The sequence below is a fragment of the Trichechus manatus genome, unplaced genomic scaffold, assembly GCF_000243295.1.
Source record: "Trichechus manatus latirostris isolate Lorelei unplaced genomic scaffold, TriManLat1.0 scaffold00092, whole genome shotgun sequence".
NCBI lineage: Eukaryota > Metazoa > Chordata > Mammalia > Sirenia > Trichechidae > Trichechus > Trichechus manatus.
Window position 1 is genome coordinate 7,698,807 of NW_004444028.1, and position 20,758 is coordinate 7,719,564.

Sequence of the window (20,758 nt, forward strand, 5' to 3'; positions counted from 1 at the left end):
CATGGGTGCTCTTGTAATAAAAATTATTTATGCATAGTAGCCTTTTTAAATGATGGTCTTAATGGGTACTAATTCAGTTCCTATTATGTGGAGATTTTGTGAAATAGTAAAACCCACAAAAGCTGAAACCTGTGTAAGGCAGAAATGTGTCAGAGAAGGAAAACTCAAAAATTTTCCACTAACAGAGAGCGATAGAAAACCAGTAAGACTACACGCTGTCAAAGGTGAAAAGTTTGCGAGACCTGGAAAAACAAAGCAGCCATCAAGGGTTTCACTGTATTCAGGTGTTAAAGGAGAGATGATGTCTTCACCTAAAGGCTGAGAGCTATAGCTCTGCATATGGAAAGATATAGTCTGTGTTACCCTTTGAAACGGACAAGACAGATGGCGCTGTACCTGATTGTGTTTCACGGGACAATGAAGTAGTCCCTGCGTGATGCAAACAGTTAAATGATCAGCTACTAACCTCAAGCTTGGAGGTTCAAATCCACCCAGTGGCACCTTGGAAGAAAGTCCTGGCGATCTGCTTCTGAAAGATCATAGCCATTGAAAACCCTATGAAGCACAGTTCTGCTCTGAAACACATGGGGTCTCCATGAGTCAGAATTGACTCAAGGGCAACTGACTTGAGTGTTTTTGGTATGAGGGCCCATTGGAAGAGGAAAACAAAACACTTGGAAGACAAATGGAAGAAGAAGGTTGTCCAGGGTGGAAAGAATTAGAGTGGCTGACAGGGACAGTTTCTACATTGGAAAATGGTGGCCTAAAACATTTCTCTTCTCTTTTTACTGTAGTTGACGACACTTTCAATTCACCAAGTTGGAAGGGGGAGCAGCAAAAAGTTTGAAATTGCCAGTCGAAATGGACTTGAGAAGTACATCCTGCAGGTAAAGCTCTTGCCTTCCCCAGAGGCGTTCTCTGCTTTTTCCTTATTGTGTTCTCATGGCTTGACAAGTGTTTTCTATCTGCTTATTCCAAACGTCACCCAAAGAATAAAGGCCCTGTGCCATTAATAGGCAGGGCGATCTGATACTCACAGTGCTTTCTTATCTGTAATTGCAGGCAGCTTCAAAAGAAATCAGAGACTGTTGGTTTTCAGAAATAAGTAAATTACTGATGGAACAACAAAACAATATTAAAGGTACAGTTACCCCTGTTGACCTTAGTCTGCAGTGTTACAGATTCCATCTTCGTGATGGGTGTGTGTACTGGGGTGTTGTTAAAGAAGGCGGTTTGCAGGGGAAGTTTCCGGTCCCCAGGAGCACTTGTGCTTGCTTTAGGTTATACTGTGGTTTGTTTGGTTGTGTGGCGCTGTGTTTGTGTTTCTTTTACTTGCGTTTGCCACACATACCTAATGGCCAAGGTCAACCTTCTCCATCAGAAATCCCAAGACCACCCAAGAAAATGGTAGAGATTCAAAAGACTTTTTTTTTTTAATGAGATAGAATCCACATACCTTAAAAGTCACCCTTTTAAAGTATACAGTTCAGTGGGTTTTCATCTATTCATGAGGTTGTGAAACCATCACTGCTATCTAATCTGAGAACATTTTCATCGCCCCAAAAAAGAAACCTCTGTATTCGTTAGCAGATACTCCCCTTTCACCTCTTCCCTCGAAGCCCGTCTCTATGGATTTTCCTGTTCTGGACATCTCATATAATTGGAATCCTACAAACTATGGCTCTTTCTGCCTGGCTTCTTTCACTCAGCGTAATGTTTTAAGGGTCATCTGTGTTGGAGCATGTACTGGTACTTCATTCCTTTGTCTGGCTGAAGAATAGTCTATTATACGGATGTACCATATTTCGTTTACCCACTCACCAATGGATGGACATTTGGCTTGTTTCCACTTGCTGGCTATCATGAATAATACTGCTATGAACATTCACGTACAAGTTTTTGTGTGAACGTATGTTTTCAGTTCTCCGGGGTGTATACCTAGCAAGAGAATTGCTGAGTAATATGGTAACTCAATGTTTAAATTTTTGAACTGCCAAACTGTCTTCCACAGCAGTGGCCACACCATTTTACATTCCCACCAGCAATGTGTGAGGGTTCGGTTTCTCCCACATCCGCGCCAACACTTGTTATTATCCATCTTTTTTGGTATGGCTATCTTAGTAGATGCGAAGTGATAGCTCATTGTGGTTTTGATGTGCATTTCCCCGATGAAGGAGCCTTGGTGGTTCCAGCCCACCAGCAGCTCTGCAGGAGAAAAGACCTGGTGATCTGCTCCGATAAAAATTTTTAAAAACCCGTTACCATCAAGTCGATCCCGACTCATAGTGACCCTATAGGACAGGGTAGAGCTGCCCCCATAGGGTTTCCAAGGATGTAATCTTTATGGAAGCAGACTATTACATCTTTCTCCTGAGGAGTGGCTGCTGTGTTCAAACTACTGACCTTTTGGTTAGCAGCCGAGCGCTTAACCACTGTACCACCAGGGCTCCTTTCCATAAAGATTACAACTAGGAAACTCTATAGGGCAATTCTGCTCTGTAATATAGGCTCAGTATGAGTCGGAATCAGCTCGATAGCACACAACAACAGCAATGATTAATGACGTTGAATAAGTTTTCATGTGCTTATTGGCCATTTGTATATCTTCTTTGGAGAAATGTCTACATTCAAATTCTTTGCCAATTTTTTAATTGGGTTATTTGCTTTTTGTGGTTGAATTGTAAGAGTTCTTCATATATTCCTCATATATTCTGGATACTAGACCCTTATCAGATACGTGATTTGCAAATATTTTTTCCTGTTCTTTGGGTTGTCTTTTCACTTTCTTGATAGTGTCCTCTGAAGCACAGAAGGTTTATCTATTTTCTCTTTAATTGCTTATGCTTTAGGTGTCATACCTAAGAAGCTGTTGCCTAATCCAAGGTCATGAAGATTTACACTTATGTTTTCTTCCAAGAATTTATAGTTTTACCTCTGCCATTTAGGTCTTTGGTCCAGTTTGAGTTAATTTTTGTCTGTGGTGCAAGGTACTGGTTTAAGTCCATTCTTTTGCATGTGGAGATCCAGTTGTCCGCCATTGGCTTCAAAGACTCTTCTTTCCCCATTCAATGGGTCTTGGCAGCCTTATTTAAAATCAGTTGACTACAGATACAGAATTCTTAGTTGCCTGTGTTTTTCTGTAGCCCTCTGAATATGTCATCCCACTGCCTTTGGCTGTTAATCTTCTTGAGGATTCCTTGTACATGACTGGTCACTTCTCTCTGGCTGTTTTCAAGATTCTCTCTGTCTTTGGCTTTTGACAGTTTTAATTATGACCTGTCTACACGTGGGTCTCTTTGAGTTTATCTTTCTTGAACTTTGCTGAGCTTCTTGGGTATATAAATTATAGTTTTTCATCAAATTTGAGGAGCTTTCCACATTATTTCTTCAAGATACATATGTACATGGCCTTCTAGAGTCCCAGGAATATTTCAGAGCTTTGCAAAGCCCCTATGGACATCTCATTCCCAAACTTTTCCTTTTAAACTTTTCTTGGTTAGCCTTTTTTAGCCCTAACTCATCCATTGCCTCAGGAGTTAAATAACTGAATTAAATAAAAAAGTTAAAATTAAAAATTAAATAATTAATCAAAAAGTCATTTATAAAACTTATTTCTAATCATTTTTGACAAATGCCCCGGAGAAAAGGATTTACCCACTGGGTAAGCTCCAAGACAGTCTTACAAGCTGGGTATTCCAGGGAAACCCAGACAAGTTGAATAATGACAGTTATGTAGGAATGAGGCTTTGAAGGAGGTCCAACCCTGTTCTGCCCCCTTTTGAGGCTGCCAGCCTACTTGTCTTCACCACGATTGCAGTCTTGATTTCAAGGGTTAACATGGAGATGGAGGTGGGAGATGGGAGTAGAGCGAATTGAAATGCCTCAGAGCTCACTGTTCTTACTGAGGTTTAGCAGTTCTCTGTGAATAAATGCTCTCCAGATTGATATCAGACTTTGGTTAATTTCCAGAGTTCTGAAACGTTGTTTCTGATCATTTTTGCCAGTTTTCTTCTTGCTTTTTTTTTAATTTTTGGAGGTTTTTTTCCAACTGCCATTTTCCCTGATGTCACTCACGGTACTCCTTTTAATAATTAAAAATCATCTTTGAGTAGACTTCACCCTTTCACATGTGTTTTTGCCAGTGAGCCTTATAACAGCAGGGATACGTGTTGAGAAGCTCCACACGAGCAGCATCAGCTGAGTTCTGGTGTTTCTGTCTGGTAATGTGGCTGAGGTTAACAAGTGCCAGTTTCGTGTGGAAAATCTATCGCCCGTCTTTTATTCTGGCAATGATTTGTGTGTGTGGTAAGACAAACGTGTGAAAATGAAAAGGTAGATTTTATCTTTGGAAACTTAGCAAGAATGCAACCATCTCAAACTCTTCCTGTCTTGGAGGATGTGAGGGGTGGTGGGTATACATCATAAGATGTGGGAAAAGATAAATTAAGACATGTGATAGGAAAACCACCATGCTACTTGTCTTTCACCACAAAAAAATGAAATCTTTTTTTTTTTTGTATTTCAACTGTAGAGCTCTGCCAGGAAATAGTAACAAGCAGTGGTATCTCTAGGGTTAATGTCACCCTCCCTCACGTGGACCTTCTCCCGTACCAGACCATACAGAATCCTTAGTAATGTTTTTTGTACTAATGTTACCTGTAAATTGTAATTCCCCTATATCGCTCCTTCTTTTCCTTTAATTACTACTTCATTCTCAAAAAAGTTATTGATATAAGCTCACAAATACCACGGTATTATAGCTAAAACACCAGAAAATGTGGCAAAATCAGCGACTGTAAAAACAGCAGCAGCAACAAAACAACAGCGCATGCTTGTAGCTCCTGCAGACAAAACCACGTGATTCAAAGCATCGCTGTAATTGGGTAATAATGACAGCTCTGACTGGAGGGCATTAGAAGGTTCAAAAACTAAATCAGCATAGAGTTTTAGCCTTATAGGTATATGGATACCTGTAAGCTGGGCTTATGAAAAGTGTTTTTGTTGTTTATAACTAACTACAGTGATATTTTTATAAAAAATAATAAATTTCTGCTGAAACACTGCACAGAAATTTTATAGACAGTCATTTTGGTGTCACCCTCTCTGAAAGTGTCACACAGTACGATCCACATCCCTCTAGTGACGCTATGGGTAACAAGACTACATAGCTGATTTTAATTTGTATAAAGGCAAGTTGGAAAAATCTCTGGTTGACTTTTGCTGTTGAACTATTAATACTGTGTGATGGTAATTGACTGCAGGTGTCCTGGAGACCTGAGACAGAAACGTGTAACAGCTCCACCCATTGCCGCCGAGTTGACTCTGGCTCACAGTGACCTCTGACAGGAAAAAAATGACTTGTTTTTTCCAGAAACAACATTCTAGCCACTAGGTTGCTCTAGAAATGCTTGATCACTTAGATCCATGTTTCTCAAAGGGTGGTTCAGGGACGTGCATCAGACTTAATGGGCTTGTTACAAATGCAAATTTCTGGGTTCCACCCAGAACTGTGAAATTAGAATAGCTAGATTTGCTGCCTGGGAATATGTATTTGAGTAGAAGTTTTTGTTTTTGTTTTGTGGACATATGTCTTTATTTCTCTTGGGTAAACACCTAAGATTTAATGATCAGACTGCATGATAAGTGTATGTTTAACTTTTTAAGAAATGGCCAAACTATTTTCCAAAGTAGTTGAACCATTTTTACATTCTTCAGTGTATGATGTTCCGCTGCTGTTCATAAAGTTTTCAGACAATGTTCCAACCGAATGTGGAAATTACCGAACAATGTCATTAATACCACACACAAGTAAAATTTTGCTGAAGATCATTCAAAAGCAGCGGCAGCAGTATATTGACAGGGAACTGCCAGAAACAAAGGCCGGATTCAGAAGAGGACATGGAACTAGGGATATCATTGCTGATGTCAGATGGATCTTGGCTGAAAGCAGAGAATACCAGAAAGATGCTTACCTGTGTTTTATTGACTATGCAAAGGCATTTGACTATGTGGATCATAACAAATTATGGATAACATGGTTAAGAATGGGAATTCCGGAACACTTAATTGAGCTCATGAGGAACCTGTACACGGATCAAGAAGCAGTTGTTCGGACAGAACAAAGGGATACTGTGTGGTTTAGTCAGGAAAGGTGTGTTAGGGTTGTATCCTTTCACCACACCTATTCAATCTGTATGCTGAGCAGATGATCCAAGAAGCTGGGCTACAGGAAGAAGAACAGGGCCTCAGGACTGGAGGAAGACTCATTAACAACCTGTGTTATGCAGATCGCCTTGCTTGCTGAAAGTGAAGAGGACTTGAAGCACTTACTGATGAAGATCAAAGACCACAGCCTTCAGTATGGATTACACCTCAACAGAAAGAAAACAAAAATCCTCACAACTGGACCAATAGCAACATCATGATAAATGGAGAAAAGATTGAAGTTGCCAAGGATTTCATTTTACTTGGATCCACAATCAACACCTCAACACCCATGGAAGCAGCAGTCAAGAAATCAAAAGACGCATTGCATTGGGCAAATCTGCTGCAAAAGACCTTTTTAAAGTGTTGAAGAGCAAAGATGTCACCTTGAAGAGTAAGGTGCACCTGACCCAAGCCATGGTATTTTCAATTGCCTCATATGCATGCAAAAACTGGATGGTGATTAAGGAAGACCAGAGAAGAACTGACACCTTTGAGTTGTGGTATTGGTGAAGAATATCAGATATACCATGGACTGCCAATAGAATGAACAAATCTGTCTTGGAGGAAGTACAAGCAGAATGCTCCTTAGAAGGAACGATGGTGAGACTGCATCTTACCTACTTTGGACATGTTATCAGGAGGGATCAGTCCCTGGAGAAGGACATCATGCTGGGTAAAGTAGAGGGTCAGCGAAAAAGAGGAAGACCCTCGAGAAGATGGATTGACACAGTGACTGCAACAATGGGCTCAAGCAGAACAACAGTTGTGAGCATGACACAGGACCAGGCAGTGTTTCGTTGTGTAGTACATAGGGTCGCTATGAGTTGGAACCAGCACCTAACAACGCAACAGCGCATGAGAGTTTTAGTTGCGCCACCGTGTGGTCTTGTCAGTCCCCTTCAACTTTAGACATCCTAGTAGGTGTGTCGTGCTATCTCATTGAGTTTTTAATTTGCATTTCCCTAATGACTAACGGTCAAGCATCTTTTCATGAGCTGCTGTGCTGCCCATGTATCTTCTTGGTGAAGTCTCTGTTCAAATCTTTTGCCCGTTATTTTCTTGTGATTGCATTTTAAGAGTTTTTAAAAAATATATCCTGGATACAAGTCCTTCATTAGATATACGATTTACAAATATTTTCTTTCACTCTGTGGCTTATCTTTTCATTCTCTTAATGGTATCTTTTGAAGAGCAAAAGATTTTAATTTTGATGAAATACAATTTTAAAAAAATCTTCATGGATCGTGTTTTTGGTGTTGTTCCTGAGAAACCTTTGTCTAATCCAAGGTCACAAAGATTTTATCCGATGTTTTATTCTAGACATTTTGTAATTTTCAGTTTTACATTTAGGTTTCTAATCCATTTTGAGTTAACTTTTGTATGTGGTGTGAAGCGTGAATCAAAGTTCAGATTTTTGCGTATTGATCTCCAGTTGTTGAAAAGACTGTTCCTTCTCCAGGTGGCCATTTATGTGCGTGCATCTGTTTCTGGCCTCCCTCTTCTGCTCCATTGATCTTTTTGTCTGTTTGACATCACTGTTTGATTCCCGCAGCTTTATGAGAAGTCTGAAATCAGGTGAGCCTCCCAGCTTTGGTCTTGACTCTTCTACGTCCTTTGCATTTTCATAGGTATGTTAGAATCAGCTTGTCAATTTCTATAAAGAAGCTTGCTGAGATTTGGTTGGGATGGGGTAAAATCTATAGATCTATTTGGTCATAAATGACATCTTAACAATGTTTAGCTTAGACTACAATTTAAATTTTCACTGAATCCTCCGTCCCCTGCCCCCACAAAAAAAAAAAAAAAGGCAGATGTTGGTTATGAGGACGTAACATTTATTCAGCTAACAGTTTTTTTAAAAACACGTTTCTCCATCCTCCTGAGGGCCTGGCTCTGTGACGTCTAGGTAGCGACACAAATGTAAAATCTGGAGAACAAACAGAAGCCAACCCCAGACATAGTTTGGATGAGAAGAAAAACCCTGTGAACATAAAACCTTGGAACATAAGACAGGTGGGGCTGTTCAGCCAAGTCCCTCCATTTGCAGATAAGCAAACACAGGGTCAATTTCACACGACTGCTTGGCAGCAGGACGGGGTCTCCTGAGCCTGGTCGGGTGAAATGTCTCAAGGAGTGATGGAAACAGCAAGGGATCTAGGAATTCTGGGGACCTGAAGTGGATGTGGAGTGAGGGCAAGACCAGGGCTGAGGCTGGAGCGTAGGAAGAGGTGAGACTCACAGAAGCAAATGCGGCCTTGGGACATCCAGGCAGTGGGGGAGATGGTTTCTCAGGTTCCAAGATGGCGAATATCAGTGCCTTACCTCTAGAGGAACCTTGGTGGTGCAATGGTTAAGTGCTCAGCTACCAACCAAAAGGTCGGTGGTTAGAAACCACCAGCAGCTCCAGGAGAAAAGACCTGACGATCTGCTCCCGTAAAGATTACAGCCTAGGAAAACTTGTCAGACAGTTCTACTCTCTTCTACTCTGCCCTATGGGGTGGTCGGAATCGACTCAAGGACACAACAACCACCTCCCTCTAGCACTTTTGCACAGCTCTGATGCATACAGCATTACCATCTCGTTCATTCTCACGCCCCCTCCCAACACCGTTCAGCCTATGGGGGTTGTTGGACATTGTAACTCTGGCCACTCTGGACAAGGCATGGGACCTCAGAGACATGGGCCTCTACGTGAGCAGAGGGATACTGGGAGCAGATGGGGGATGAACCCAGCTGTGGAGATGGGCCTCTGGGAGACAGCCAGGCAGGAGAGGCCACTGTCCCAGAGGGCATCACCGAGCCTGATAGTTTGGGCTGAGGAGAAAAGAGTGAATCCAATGGCTGGACACCGCAGCCTGAGAAGTCAAGGAGGGGCAGGCACTGTGGTTTGGTGTTTTGAAGAGTTTTATGGTTTTGCAGAGGCAGGCTCTTCATTTGCAGCATGGCCACTTGGGATCAGGAAGCCTGGGGAGACTGCGGGGAGGATCAGGCCCCAGGAAGGGCTCTGGCAGGCAGCCTTGTAGGGCAGCATGGTGGATGGGACACCAGATAAATCCCCAGTCCTGACAGACAACCAGATGGAGAGGTGGGGAAATCAAGGCCCCAGTCCCATCATAGCAACTGGGCCAGTCCCGTGGGCAATAAAGGGTGGACCCAGGAGCCTTTGAATGTCCCTGACTTGCCTCTGAATGAACCTGTCCCGCGATGGTTGTAGACTGGCTGGCAAGGTTCATGGATAGAGTAGAAGGAAGCGAGACTGAAAGGGGGAGGTAGGCCTCAAACATCAGACCGATGTACACGATGGGGACCCACTGGAGATTAAGACCACAGCTGGTGTTATAGCTGGGACAACGCCTGGACAAAGACTGTGATTCTTACCACTGTCTCAGGGACTGGTGGTTTTTTCCTCACCAAATCATATGGTTTGGGCTGAGGTGGAAAAAATGAACTCTTAGAAGTCACACCGTTTATCCCCTACTTAGTATTAATGGAGCTAACTGTCAAAACTTGGATGGCCTCAGGAGCAAGGCATGCTGGGAACTCATCAGGATGGGCCGGAGAAGTGATAGAGGATGCCAGGACCAAGTGAGCCAGGAAAAACCCAACTTCTTCTGAATTCCTAGGAGAAGAAGGCCAAGACAGACACATTCTCATGTATTTTTATAGTGCGTCCTTGGGCGTATATGTGCGTATGTAAAAGCAGTTCAGACTGGCTTCAGTTGAAGAGCGCTGATGGTTTGGTTTGGTTTTGATTTTGGTTTCCAGGCCAAGGGAACTGACAGTTTGAAGCAAGTACGTGGTTAATGCTGTTGTGTTTTTTTCTTTTTAAAGTGCCTGCTGCTACAGATAGTTCACATTGATCCTACGTGATGACATTGATTGTTTTTTTTTTAAACCCTTGGCTTATTACAAGAGATTTCCAGTTTTTCAAAATGAGAAACTATCTTGTTCTGTAAGCCTTCATCTTAAGTGAGAATAACAGCACAATTGGAAGAGCGTAGTCAATGTCACTGAACTGTGCATGTAGAAATTTTTGAAATGGTGTATCTTTGGCTATGTATATTCTCACCAAAAAAAAAAAGTTCCTCCAAGGTCGAGAAGGGAGAATATTGACATGTCGTGGGGTTGTTAACCAGTCATACAACAACATGTGTACTACTGTTTCATGAGAAACTATTTGTTCTGCAAGCCTTCACCTGAAGTACAATAAAAAAATATACATATATCAGTTCTCTATCCTTGCTGCCAGGAGTCCTGGTGGCACAGCGGTTAAAGCGCTCGGCTGCCGAGCAAAAAGTCGACAACGGTTCGAACCCATCAGCCGCTCCATGGGAGAAAGATGGCGGTAGTCTGTTTCTGTAAAGATTACAGCCTTGGAAACCCTGTGAAGCAGTTGTCCTCCGTCCTGTAGGGTCACTGTGAGCCAGAATGGACTCGACGGCGGTGGGTTTGGTTTATCCCCACTGCCAACCTGGGAAATCTCTTCTAGCGCTGCTCACTGTATTGCATTGGGGTCCGACATGGCATTTAGAAACCTCCCTTAAATGCCCTGGCTTCTGGCTGTTGTCTTGAGTTTTCACAAAAGGACCTCCAGTTGGACTCCTATTCTCAGGAGGCTGCCCTGCGCCCTGCTTTGCTGAGTAGACAAATGTGCTGTCTCGGGCTGGCTGGCCTCACTCCACGCGGAGCTCTCCTCATAGTCCCTCTTTCCCTCCTCATTCCTTCCTGTCTCAGAGCAAGGCGCACTCACACGTCTTTCCCGGACTGAGTCCTCACAGGGGCGCCTTACCCCACCTGTTCCTGCCCACTTAGGAACTCTAGCCCCCATTCTTCTCCCTGTCCAAGACACTCAGGAGATACCCGGTAAATGCTTGTTGGATAAGCCCGTAGACCGTGACCCAGTCCCAGTACAGAAGCCCGCTTCCTTTTCCTAGGCTCCTTTGGCCTAATTCTGATGGAGCCACCCAAGGCCGTCACCCAAAGAGATGGTGGAGGTGGGAAGAAGTGAGGCTCTGGAGGACAGCTGAGTCTCTCTCTCCTCTCTGCACCCATGCTCTTACGGAATATCTCTATTACAGCGTTTAACATGCTATACTATAATTTTATGATGTGTTCAAGTTTCTCTCCCTGCTCGACTATGAGTTCCTTTAGGCGTGGAGGTCCCTTATCAGGTTAGCTTCCCTCAGGTCTCCTGTTGTACCTGGCACTTGTACGGCTGATCAGTAAATGTTTAATGAATAAACAAATGAAGGAACTCATTGAATAATCCAATCAGGCTAGCAAACTACTCAGCCAGCAAAGCCTGGGGGTGATGCGGTTTAGCTCAGGGCGCAGTTTATTCATCTTTGGACCTCCAGTGCCTAGCACTGTGTTCACTCATCGAACTAATCCAACCCGAAAGAGTGACAGTAACAGTTGGAATGTCAGGCTAGGAAAGATGGAAGCTGGGAGCGATAGTGGAAGAGTTTTTGAGAAGTGAAAAGCTGGAAGTGGATTACCCCTCTTCCTTGTCTCTCCATTTTAAGGTCTGCAAGCCTGTTAGAAGTTAACCATTTAATCCAGTAAGTGGTGACCCTTACCCACTGCCTGTTGAATGCCTCTGACTCTGCAGAGCCAGGGCAGACCTCCAACTGAAGGGCCATTCTTTCCAGTAATGCCTTGCCCATGGATATTTTTCTAAAGCAAAGACAGTGGAGTAGAATTTGTATCTTGGATTGAAAATATGGAAAGAGCTGCCAGCAGCAAGGAGGACCTAGACGTCAGCACCTGTGGGATCAAAGGTGGGCACCAGTGGGAGAGTGAAGCGTGGAAGCAGTAGGGTGATACCTGCTGCTTAGAACCCAGGAAGCCATCACTTGAGCCTTAGCCCTTCCTTAATTGTGAGTGGAAGAAAAAGTAAAGCATTTATACCAACTGTGGTTGTTAGAAGGAACCTTGGTGGCTCAGTGGTTAAACGCTTGCCTGCTAACCCAGAGATTGGCAGTTTGAACCCACCTAGCTGCTCCACGGGAGAAAGATGTGTCAGTCTGCTTCTATAAAGATTACAGCCTTGGAAACCCTATGGGGACAGTTCTGCTCTGTCCTGTAGGGTCACTATGAATCGGAATCGACTTGACAGCAGTGGGTTTTGGTTTTTGGTTGTTGGTAGGTGCCATCCAGTCAAGTGTGACTCATAACGACCCCATGTGACAGAGTAGAACTGCCCCCATAGGGTTTTCTTGGCTGTAATCTTTACAGGAGCAAGTCTCCAGGTCCTCTCCTGAGGAGCCACTGGGTGGGTTTGACCTGCCAACCTTTCGGTTAGCAGCGATCATTTAACCATTTGTGCCAAGAGGGCTCCTTTTTTATACTGTAGAGTATAAAATCAGGTTTCTGCTGTTCATTTGTGTAGATATAATTAGACCAGAATTTAAATGAAGAACAAACTCCTCACATGGAAAGGTAACTCCCCCTTAGAAGAACTGTCCCCGTAAGGAAATGACAGGTAGGAATATGTGCACTGCCGGGGCGGCTGTGCTTTGGGACAAGGACACTGGGTGTGACACTCATTTCGTGCTCTCTCCGGGATTTATGGATTTCACCTCCTCCCAGAGCTTCCCGTGGAAACGGTAGGCGTTCGCCATCCGGGGGCTTCACCACAGAACTTCAGCTCTACCCTTTGTGCCTCACTGTTCCTGTGGGCAGAATTGAGGCTGGGGTCAAAAAAAGAGGTGTGGAGGCGTTTTTATGTTTTGTGTTTTAATGACATAATAGTAGGTTGTGTTGATAGGGCTTTGAATATCTATTTTTCTTATCATCTTTTCTTGCTTCAGGAGCCCTGGTGGCACAGTGGTTAAGAGCTCGGCTGCTCACCCAAAGGTCGGCAGTTCAAATCCACCAGCCACCCCTTGGAAACCTTATGGGGCAGTTCTACTCTGTCCTACAGGGTCACTATGAGTTGAAACCGACTTGATGGCAATGGGTTTTATGGTTTTGTTTCTTGCTTTGACTATTTAAATGAAAGATTATCTTTCCAAAAGGCCGCCTACTTTCTGCTTTTACCGCCGCCCATAATGAAAGCCTTGGGGGTTTAGTATTAGAGGTTTGGGTTTGGGTTTTGGACTTTTAGGAGATTCATTTGGTGAGACATGAAGCATGTCTCCAGGTGCATACGTGACTGGATTTCGTTTCAAATGCATTTATTGAGCACCTATAAAGTACAAAAAGTCATTGGACAAACATAGTCACAGACCCCCCACCCCCCACCTCAGAACCAGGCTAACCAACGTAAGTCTCCTCCTTGGGTTTCTAGACCCTTGGATGCTAATGAGCATGAAATGGCAAATTACACAGGAAGAGGGTCATAGAATTAAGAAATTGGATGCTCAGTCTTGGTCAGCAAATATTAATAGCCATGCCATTTAATAAGGCCATGATTCTCAATTAGGGTGTGTGTGCGTGTGGTAAAATTCTACGTTTGGAAAATGAAAAATGACCTATTTTCTTCCTAGTACAGACCAGAGAAAGTAAGACTTGAGAAAGTTCTTGACTGGTGAGAGTCCACAGAATGTAGTCCCCGAGCCTTTTTCTTCCTGGTATGGGACATAGCAGGGCCTCTGGGAGGCGGGAGGTTTGTGTGTTTTGTTTTCCTGTGGAGACCTTGCTTGGATTGGCTTATGAGAAACTGAAAGGAAACTAAAAAGGCTAACGGACAGCCTTTAAAACCATGTTTTCATCTCCTAAATGACTGGTCTTGCCCCTGCCCCACAACACTGCCTGTGATTACATCAGTCAAGTCGTATCCCAGCTTCCCTTCCTGTGTTGAAAAACTCGAAGTGAAGGGAGACCTCTGAGCACCAGATCCTGCGGAAGAGCGAGATATGTGTTGAGACTTCCATTGTCAACCTGGTGGTTGTTTGTTTAACAGACGACGCTTAGGGACTACCAGAAAATGGAGCCTATCCAACCTTGTCAAGTGATGAAGTATCTTTTGGTCTTGAGGCATTTAACTCCTTTTTTCGTGTGCCAACTACCCCTTACAGAGCTACCTTTAAAAGACTATTTGCATGGGAGTACAGCCACGTGCATACATAGGTTTGGCTTTGGATATTTCTACGTATGCATTTGTATGTGCCTCGTGTATATTCATATATAAAATGCAGCACACAGGGTACACAATCACGGAAACTTCTAGACATAACTAGACACCTCACGGGACTGAGTCACTAGGCTTGAAGGCTAAGGACTGCAGTCTCTTGAGACATCTAGGTCAGCTGGCATAACATAGTTCATAAAGACAGTGCTCTACATCCTACTTTGGAGAGTAGCGTCTGTGGTCTTAAAAGCTTGCAAGCAGCCATCCAGGATACAACTATTTGTTTCTTTCCATCCGGAGCAAAGGAGACTGAAGAAAACCAAAGACTCCAGAAAGCAATCAGTCCAGAGGACTAATGGACCAGAGGAACCACAGCCTCCACGAGCCTGAGACCAGAAGAACTAGATGGTGCCCGGCTACCACTGCCGACCACTCTGACTGGGACAGCAATAGAAGGCCCCAGTTAGAGTGAAGAGGAAAACGTAGAAACAAAATTCAGATTCATAAAAAAAAAAAAAAAAGACCAGACTTACTGGTCCAAAAGAGACTGGAGGAACCCCCAAGACTATGGCCCCCAGACACCCTGCTAACTTGGAACTGAAGCCACTCCTGAAGAAAACCCTTCAGCCAAATAATAGAGAGGCCTATAAAATAAACAATAACACCCATAAGGAAAGTGCTCCTTAAAACAATCGCCTGTATGAGACCGAAAGGGCAACATCTGGCCAAAAGCAAAGACGAGAAGGCAGGAAGGCGCAGGGAAACCAGACGAATGGAAACGGGGAACTCAGGGTTGTAATGGGGAGAGTGCTGACACATTGTGGGGATTGTAACCAATATCACGGAACAATTTGTATATAAATTATTGAATGGGAAGATAATTTGCTTGTAAACCTCTACCTAACGCACAATAAAATGTTCACACATAAAAAAAATTGTTGAATTGATGTATGTTTTGCTGTGTATCTATTTTTAACAACAACAACAAAGTAATTTATTTAAAAAAAAAAAAAGACTATTTGCTTGAGGACAGAGAGGTCGACATTGGTGCTGTCTACAAATGTGCTCAGCAGCAGGTATGAGCCAATTGAAGGTCAGCCGAAAAGGAGAAGACTGTGGACAAGGTGGGTTGACACAGTGGCTGCAACGATGGGCTCAAACGTAGCAACGATTTGAGGATGGCGCAGGGTGGACAGCGTTTTTGTCCTGTTGTACGTGGGGTCACTATGAGTCGGAACCGACTCGCTGGCACCTAACAACACCAGCATAACTCCTTCTTCACCCAAAACAACGATGTGGATGTCTAGGTGCCTTTCTTTTCTTCCTTCTTTCTCCAGCCGGCTAATTCAAGGTCATAGACCCAAAAAGCATGGGGTGAGCAGAAACAATGGATGACATTGAGTGAACCGTGTCCTAGTCTGGGCTTAAGGTCCCTGGGTGGCACAAATAGCTTGCACTCAACTACTAACCTAAAGATTGGTGGTTCAAACCCACCCAGCGCTGCCGTGGAAGAAAGGCCCTGGTGATCTGCTTCTGTAAAGATTGCAACCGAGACAATACCATGGAGCAGTTCTCCACTGCAGCACGTGGGTTTGGGGTTTATGGGGTTTTTAGTCTCGGCTTGGTTGTTGACTTTGTGTGTGTGTGTACACATGTACACATGCACACACCTTGCTAGGGAGCAAAACCAGCCCCTCTGTCTCAAGAAGGGTCATCTGTGGTGCCATCCACGCTCTGGAGTTTCCCAGGGGGTCGGGCTAGACTTCAGCTGACCCCACATCTATACCTGGCTTCTTCCGTGCCCTCTCTTCTGCCCTCACTACCTTACAGCTTCGTCGGAAAGCCTTCTCCCAGGAAATTGTCTGCACGATCTGCTATAGAGAACCTCAGCATGTAAGTTCGTGCCAGGAAAGGGCCTAGAAAGATTGGGGCTCTGCTGTAGGGTCACTTGCTGGCCAAATAGCCATGAGGGCCCCCTCACTGGTGGGAGGTGGAGTGTTGGCATCTGGTCCTTGGCCTGCTGTAGCCGCTCAGTTGTGAAGACTTTTCACCTGTGGTGAACGGGGACACGTAAAACAGACGGACAGGTACCAGCTGGTGCCGTGTTTCTCGCGCTTGAGAGGTTTGGGGAAAGTACTGCCCGTGAAGACCGTAAGATTGGGCGGCTGTTGCTCCATGTCATTGGGGCACTGAGGTGTGAAAGCGGCAGGCTCAGATCTGCTCGCCACCAATTCGAAGCACAGTGTGAGTGTCAGGGGGTCTCCTTGCCCATGTTCAGAACCCCTCTCTTACGAGCTCGGCTGCTAACCACAAGGTCGGCAGTTCGAATCCACCAGCCGCTCCTTGGAAACTCTTTGGGGCAGTTCTGCTCTGTCCTGTAGGGTCGCTGTGAGTCGGAATCGACTCGACAGCAGTGGGTTTGGTTTGGTTTGGTTTTTGTGCCTGGAGATCAACAAGCAAATCAGGCCCTTCTAGGGAAGAAGTGGGATCCCAAAACTTGGGATGAGGATATCTGGGCACATGCCCTGGAACCTCCTGGGCTGGCAGAAGTGGCCCTTTCCCCCTCCTCACCCCTGAGGACTATGCAGAAGCTCCAGATGAGGTGTACAAGGCAATGTCTGCCCTTCTCAGAGTGAGCCCCCACCTCCCCTCCCGGCCCTCCACCATAACAACAGCTAGGATCGAATTACAGCACCACCTGACCAGGGAAACAGGTTGCCATCAAGTTCACTCCAACTCATGGTGACCCCATGTGTGTCAGAGGAGAACTGTGCTCCATAGGGTTTTCAGTGGCTGATTTTTCAGAAGTAGATTGCCAGGCCTTTCCTCCTAGGAGCTTCTGGGTGGACTTGAACCTCCAGCCTTTCAGTTAGCAGCTGAGTGTGTTAACTATTTGCACCATCCAGAAACTGAGCCCAAAATATGAGGACCTAAAAAAAAAAAAAGAGGATCTTTGTATCTTGCCTTACACCCATCAGAAAACATCAGCGCCAAACAACCAAGCGGACTGATGACTCATTGGTTTTAACTATTTTAAGTTTCCTTTTCCATAGAGCGTCAAAAAATTAGAATATACAGAGCAGCACAGATAAAAATGCAAATCAGATGTAACCACAGATGACCACGGTTGGTAGTTTCTCCCATATTTTTTACCTATAAAAATGCTTGATGTTTTTAAAGAAAATTCAAACTACACACACAGTTTTGGAGCTTTATACTTCAGTCTTCTTGAAAAATTCTCATCAAATCTCTGATGAAATGGGCAAGACTTGGGCTGAGCTCAACGAGACACATCTTGTTGTTCTGCCCTGCACCCACCTGCTTTGGGCTTATTCCAACCCAGAACATGTGAGGGCAGCTGATGGGATGTGTTCCCAGTGGTGCATGTTCTTGGCCTCAGCTCCTGGCAACCCTGAGAGTCTAACAGCAAGCTCAGACAGCTCTGTGAGTCGGTGGGGACTTTGACAGCAGAAAATGTACCTGGGAATGCATGGAATCTGAATGCTTAGGAGTGATTGGATTCCTCCTGGCCACGGTCAGGTTTGCACAGAAAGTGCAGACTTTAGATACCGATGTAACGTTCACAGTCTGGCCCACCAAGCAAAAGATCGTAACCTAGCCTAGTACCCCTGGAAACATCCTGGAGACCATTCCTGTTGTGACTTCTGTAGCACTACTGGGATGGGGCTGGCAGAAAGTGACCCTGCGCTTCAGCCCCTACGAGGCAAAGAAGGAACGCCATTGGTAGCATTGTTGCTGGTGGTGGCTGCCAGCAAGTTGGTTCCGACTCACGGCGACCCCATGCCAAACGGAACTAAACCCTGCAGCTGTCCTGCACCATCCCCGTGATCAGTGGGCGATCAGACCGTTGTGATCCATAGGGTTTTCATTGACTGATTTTTGGAGGTAGATCACCAGGCCTTTCTTCCTAGTCTGTCTTAGTGTGACAGCTCTGTTGAAACCTGCTGAGCATCACAGCAGCGCACGAGCCTCCACTGACAGATGGGTGGTGGCTGCGCATGAGGTGCATTGGCTGGGAATTGAACCCAGGTCTCCTGCATGGAAGGCGAGAATTCTCCCACTAAGCCATGGTTAGGAGCATAGGCTCCATCTCTGTGGATAAATTGCTTAGCGTCTTTGTGCTCACATGCTTTTTATGATTTATTCTACAAAATGGAGGTAATACTGTATAGACTTGCTGTGAGGGTTGGATGAAGCCCTTGGCCTAGAGCCTAGATCGCTGTGAGAACACTGTCATTGCTAATTACATACCCACTAAACATTTGTTCCTCCAGGGCAAGTGGGGGAAAGTCCAGGCGTTAGGCGCTATTGTAAGATACTTCTCCATGCCCGAAAGGAAAACCGTGTACCCAAGCAGTACTTGTGTATTTTAGTTCATGTGATAGAGATGTCCTAAAAAAAGATGTGCATAATTGTAAGGAAGAGAGAAAAATCTAGTCTGAAGAAAAACAAAAATACAGTTTGCCTGTAAATCTGTAGGAGCCCTGGTGGGGCAGTTTGAATCCCCCAGCTGCTCCCTGGAAACGCTTTGGGGCCGTTCTCTGTCCTGTAGGGTCACTAAGAGTCGGAGTTACTCGACTGCACCGAATGCATCGGGGTTGGTTTTTTGGTCTTGTAATCAGCGGTGGGAGAGCGGCTGTGAACTAGCAGCATCCGCGGTGGTCCCATTGTGCCACCTAGTGGACATGAAGGGAAAAGCCAAATTTAGGGAAAAAATGATCTTGTCATGATACTGTTTTCAAAAACTGTAATTTACCCAAAAATGTGTTTTTAGATCGGGATAATTTGAATTCATTAATGAGTTTATTTGTTGTTAAATTTCATTCACGTGTTAAAACAAGGTAAAAGTTTAGAATTCTAATCACTCGATGCTAAACCGGAATGCCCTAAACCCCTTGGGCTTTCTGTGGGAGGAGCTAGAAGATCACACTGTCTGGTTCTTACGGGCGGGAATTCTCCGGGCCCACCTACCCGGCCGGCTCGTCCTTCTCCCCAGCGCGCCGCGTGCTCACTCCGCACAGCGACCGGGAGAGCCCAGACACGCGGGCTGACGTCTCCCCAGCACGCTGTGGGCGGTTGGCCGGGACCGGTCATTCCTTTCAACTTTTCCAAGAATGCAACTGCCAGTTCAAGTTTTCACGGAATAGAGTTGAATATGTGTCAGGGCCGGTGTGTTTGGTTAGGCTTTTCTGACGTGTGTGTGTGTGTGTGTGTGTGTGTGTGTGTGTGTGTGTATGAGTGTGTGTGCATAAGAGTGAGTGTGTGTGTGTGTGTGCACATTCATGCTGTAAAGCCATTTATTTCTCTTGTAATGTGTCCCCCCACCCCAGGTATTTGTGAGCAGGAAGACAGCAGCCACATCTTCCCCAAATGTGAGTCATAACAGCACCCCTGGGGTGCCCACAGCTGTTCCGAGACCTGTCGTTAGTACCGTTGTAATTACCATGGATGATAATCGTAGCAGCTGCTCTTTATTGAATTCCTGCGATGGGCCATACCCATACCATACCCATTGCCATCGAGTTGATTCCGACTCATAGCGAGCCTATAGGACAGAGGAGAACTGCCCCAGAGGGTTTCCAAGGAGCGCCTGGTGGATTTGAACTGCCGACCCTTTGGTTAGCAGCCGTAGCTCTTAACCACTGCGCCACCAGTGTTTCCATGAGGGGCCAAGCACTTTAAAAACATTTTTGCTAATCATCACACCAACCCTGCACAGTAGATATCATTGTCCTTATCACACAAAGTAGATACTGATGCTCATACAAAGTAGATACTGTTATCCGCATCACAGAGACCAGGGGACTGAGGCCCAGAGAGGTTAGGTGACTTACCCGAGGTCACACAGCCCTGAGTGGCAGTCGGAATGGCACCCAGGTCGGACTGACTCCAGAGCCCCTGCTCCTCCCACTGGGCAGCAGGCCCCTCCTTTACTCGCTCACAGGCCTGGGACCCACCAGCCTCCGGACCTGCATAGGCTTCAGGGCCAGGGAATCCAGTGGGAAGTGATTAAATCCAGAGAGAGAGAAAAAGGCAGCCCAGGGCCAGGAAGAGGAGAGGGGACATTGTCTAGGAGTCAGGAGACCCAGGTCCTGGCCTGACTTTTCTCCTGACCTACCGTGGGGCCTGGAGCAAGTGCCCGCTGAGTTGTGCCTTTCACAGCCCGGAGAAGGTAGTAGATGCTCAATCCATGTGACTGACTGCTCATTGATTCATTGGAGAGGGAGGCAGATGATGCTCTCTTGTCCCTCTGATTTTGCCATGTGAAAGGGCAATGTGATTTGCCAGAGGCTGCCAAGGAGACAGAAAGCAAAAAGATTAGGAGGGAGAAGGGGCTAGGTAAGAGAGGAGGCTGAGGAGCAGGAGGAGGAGGGGTAGGTAAGAGAGGAGGCTGAGGAAGAGGAGGGAGGAGGGGTAGGTAAGAGGAGGCTGAGGAGCAGGAGGAGGAGGGGTAGG

At 45.3% G+C, this 20,758-nt stretch overlaps 1 protein-coding gene across 1 annotated transcript in view; it reads left to right on the plus strand.

Moving 5' to 3' along the window:
• The window catches only part of MCF2L2 (MCF.2 cell line derived transforming sequence-like 2), a 235,619-nt gene that overhangs the window by 213,578 nt on the left and 1,283 nt on the right, over nt 1-20,758 (plus strand). Inside the window, 4 exon segments of the mRNA XM_004382342.1 lie at nt 795-887; nt 1,063-1,141; nt 9,973-10,006; nt 11,890-11,987. Coding sequence (XP_004382399.1) covers nt 795-887; nt 1,063-1,141; nt 9,973-10,006; nt 11,890-11,987 — 304 coding nt within the window.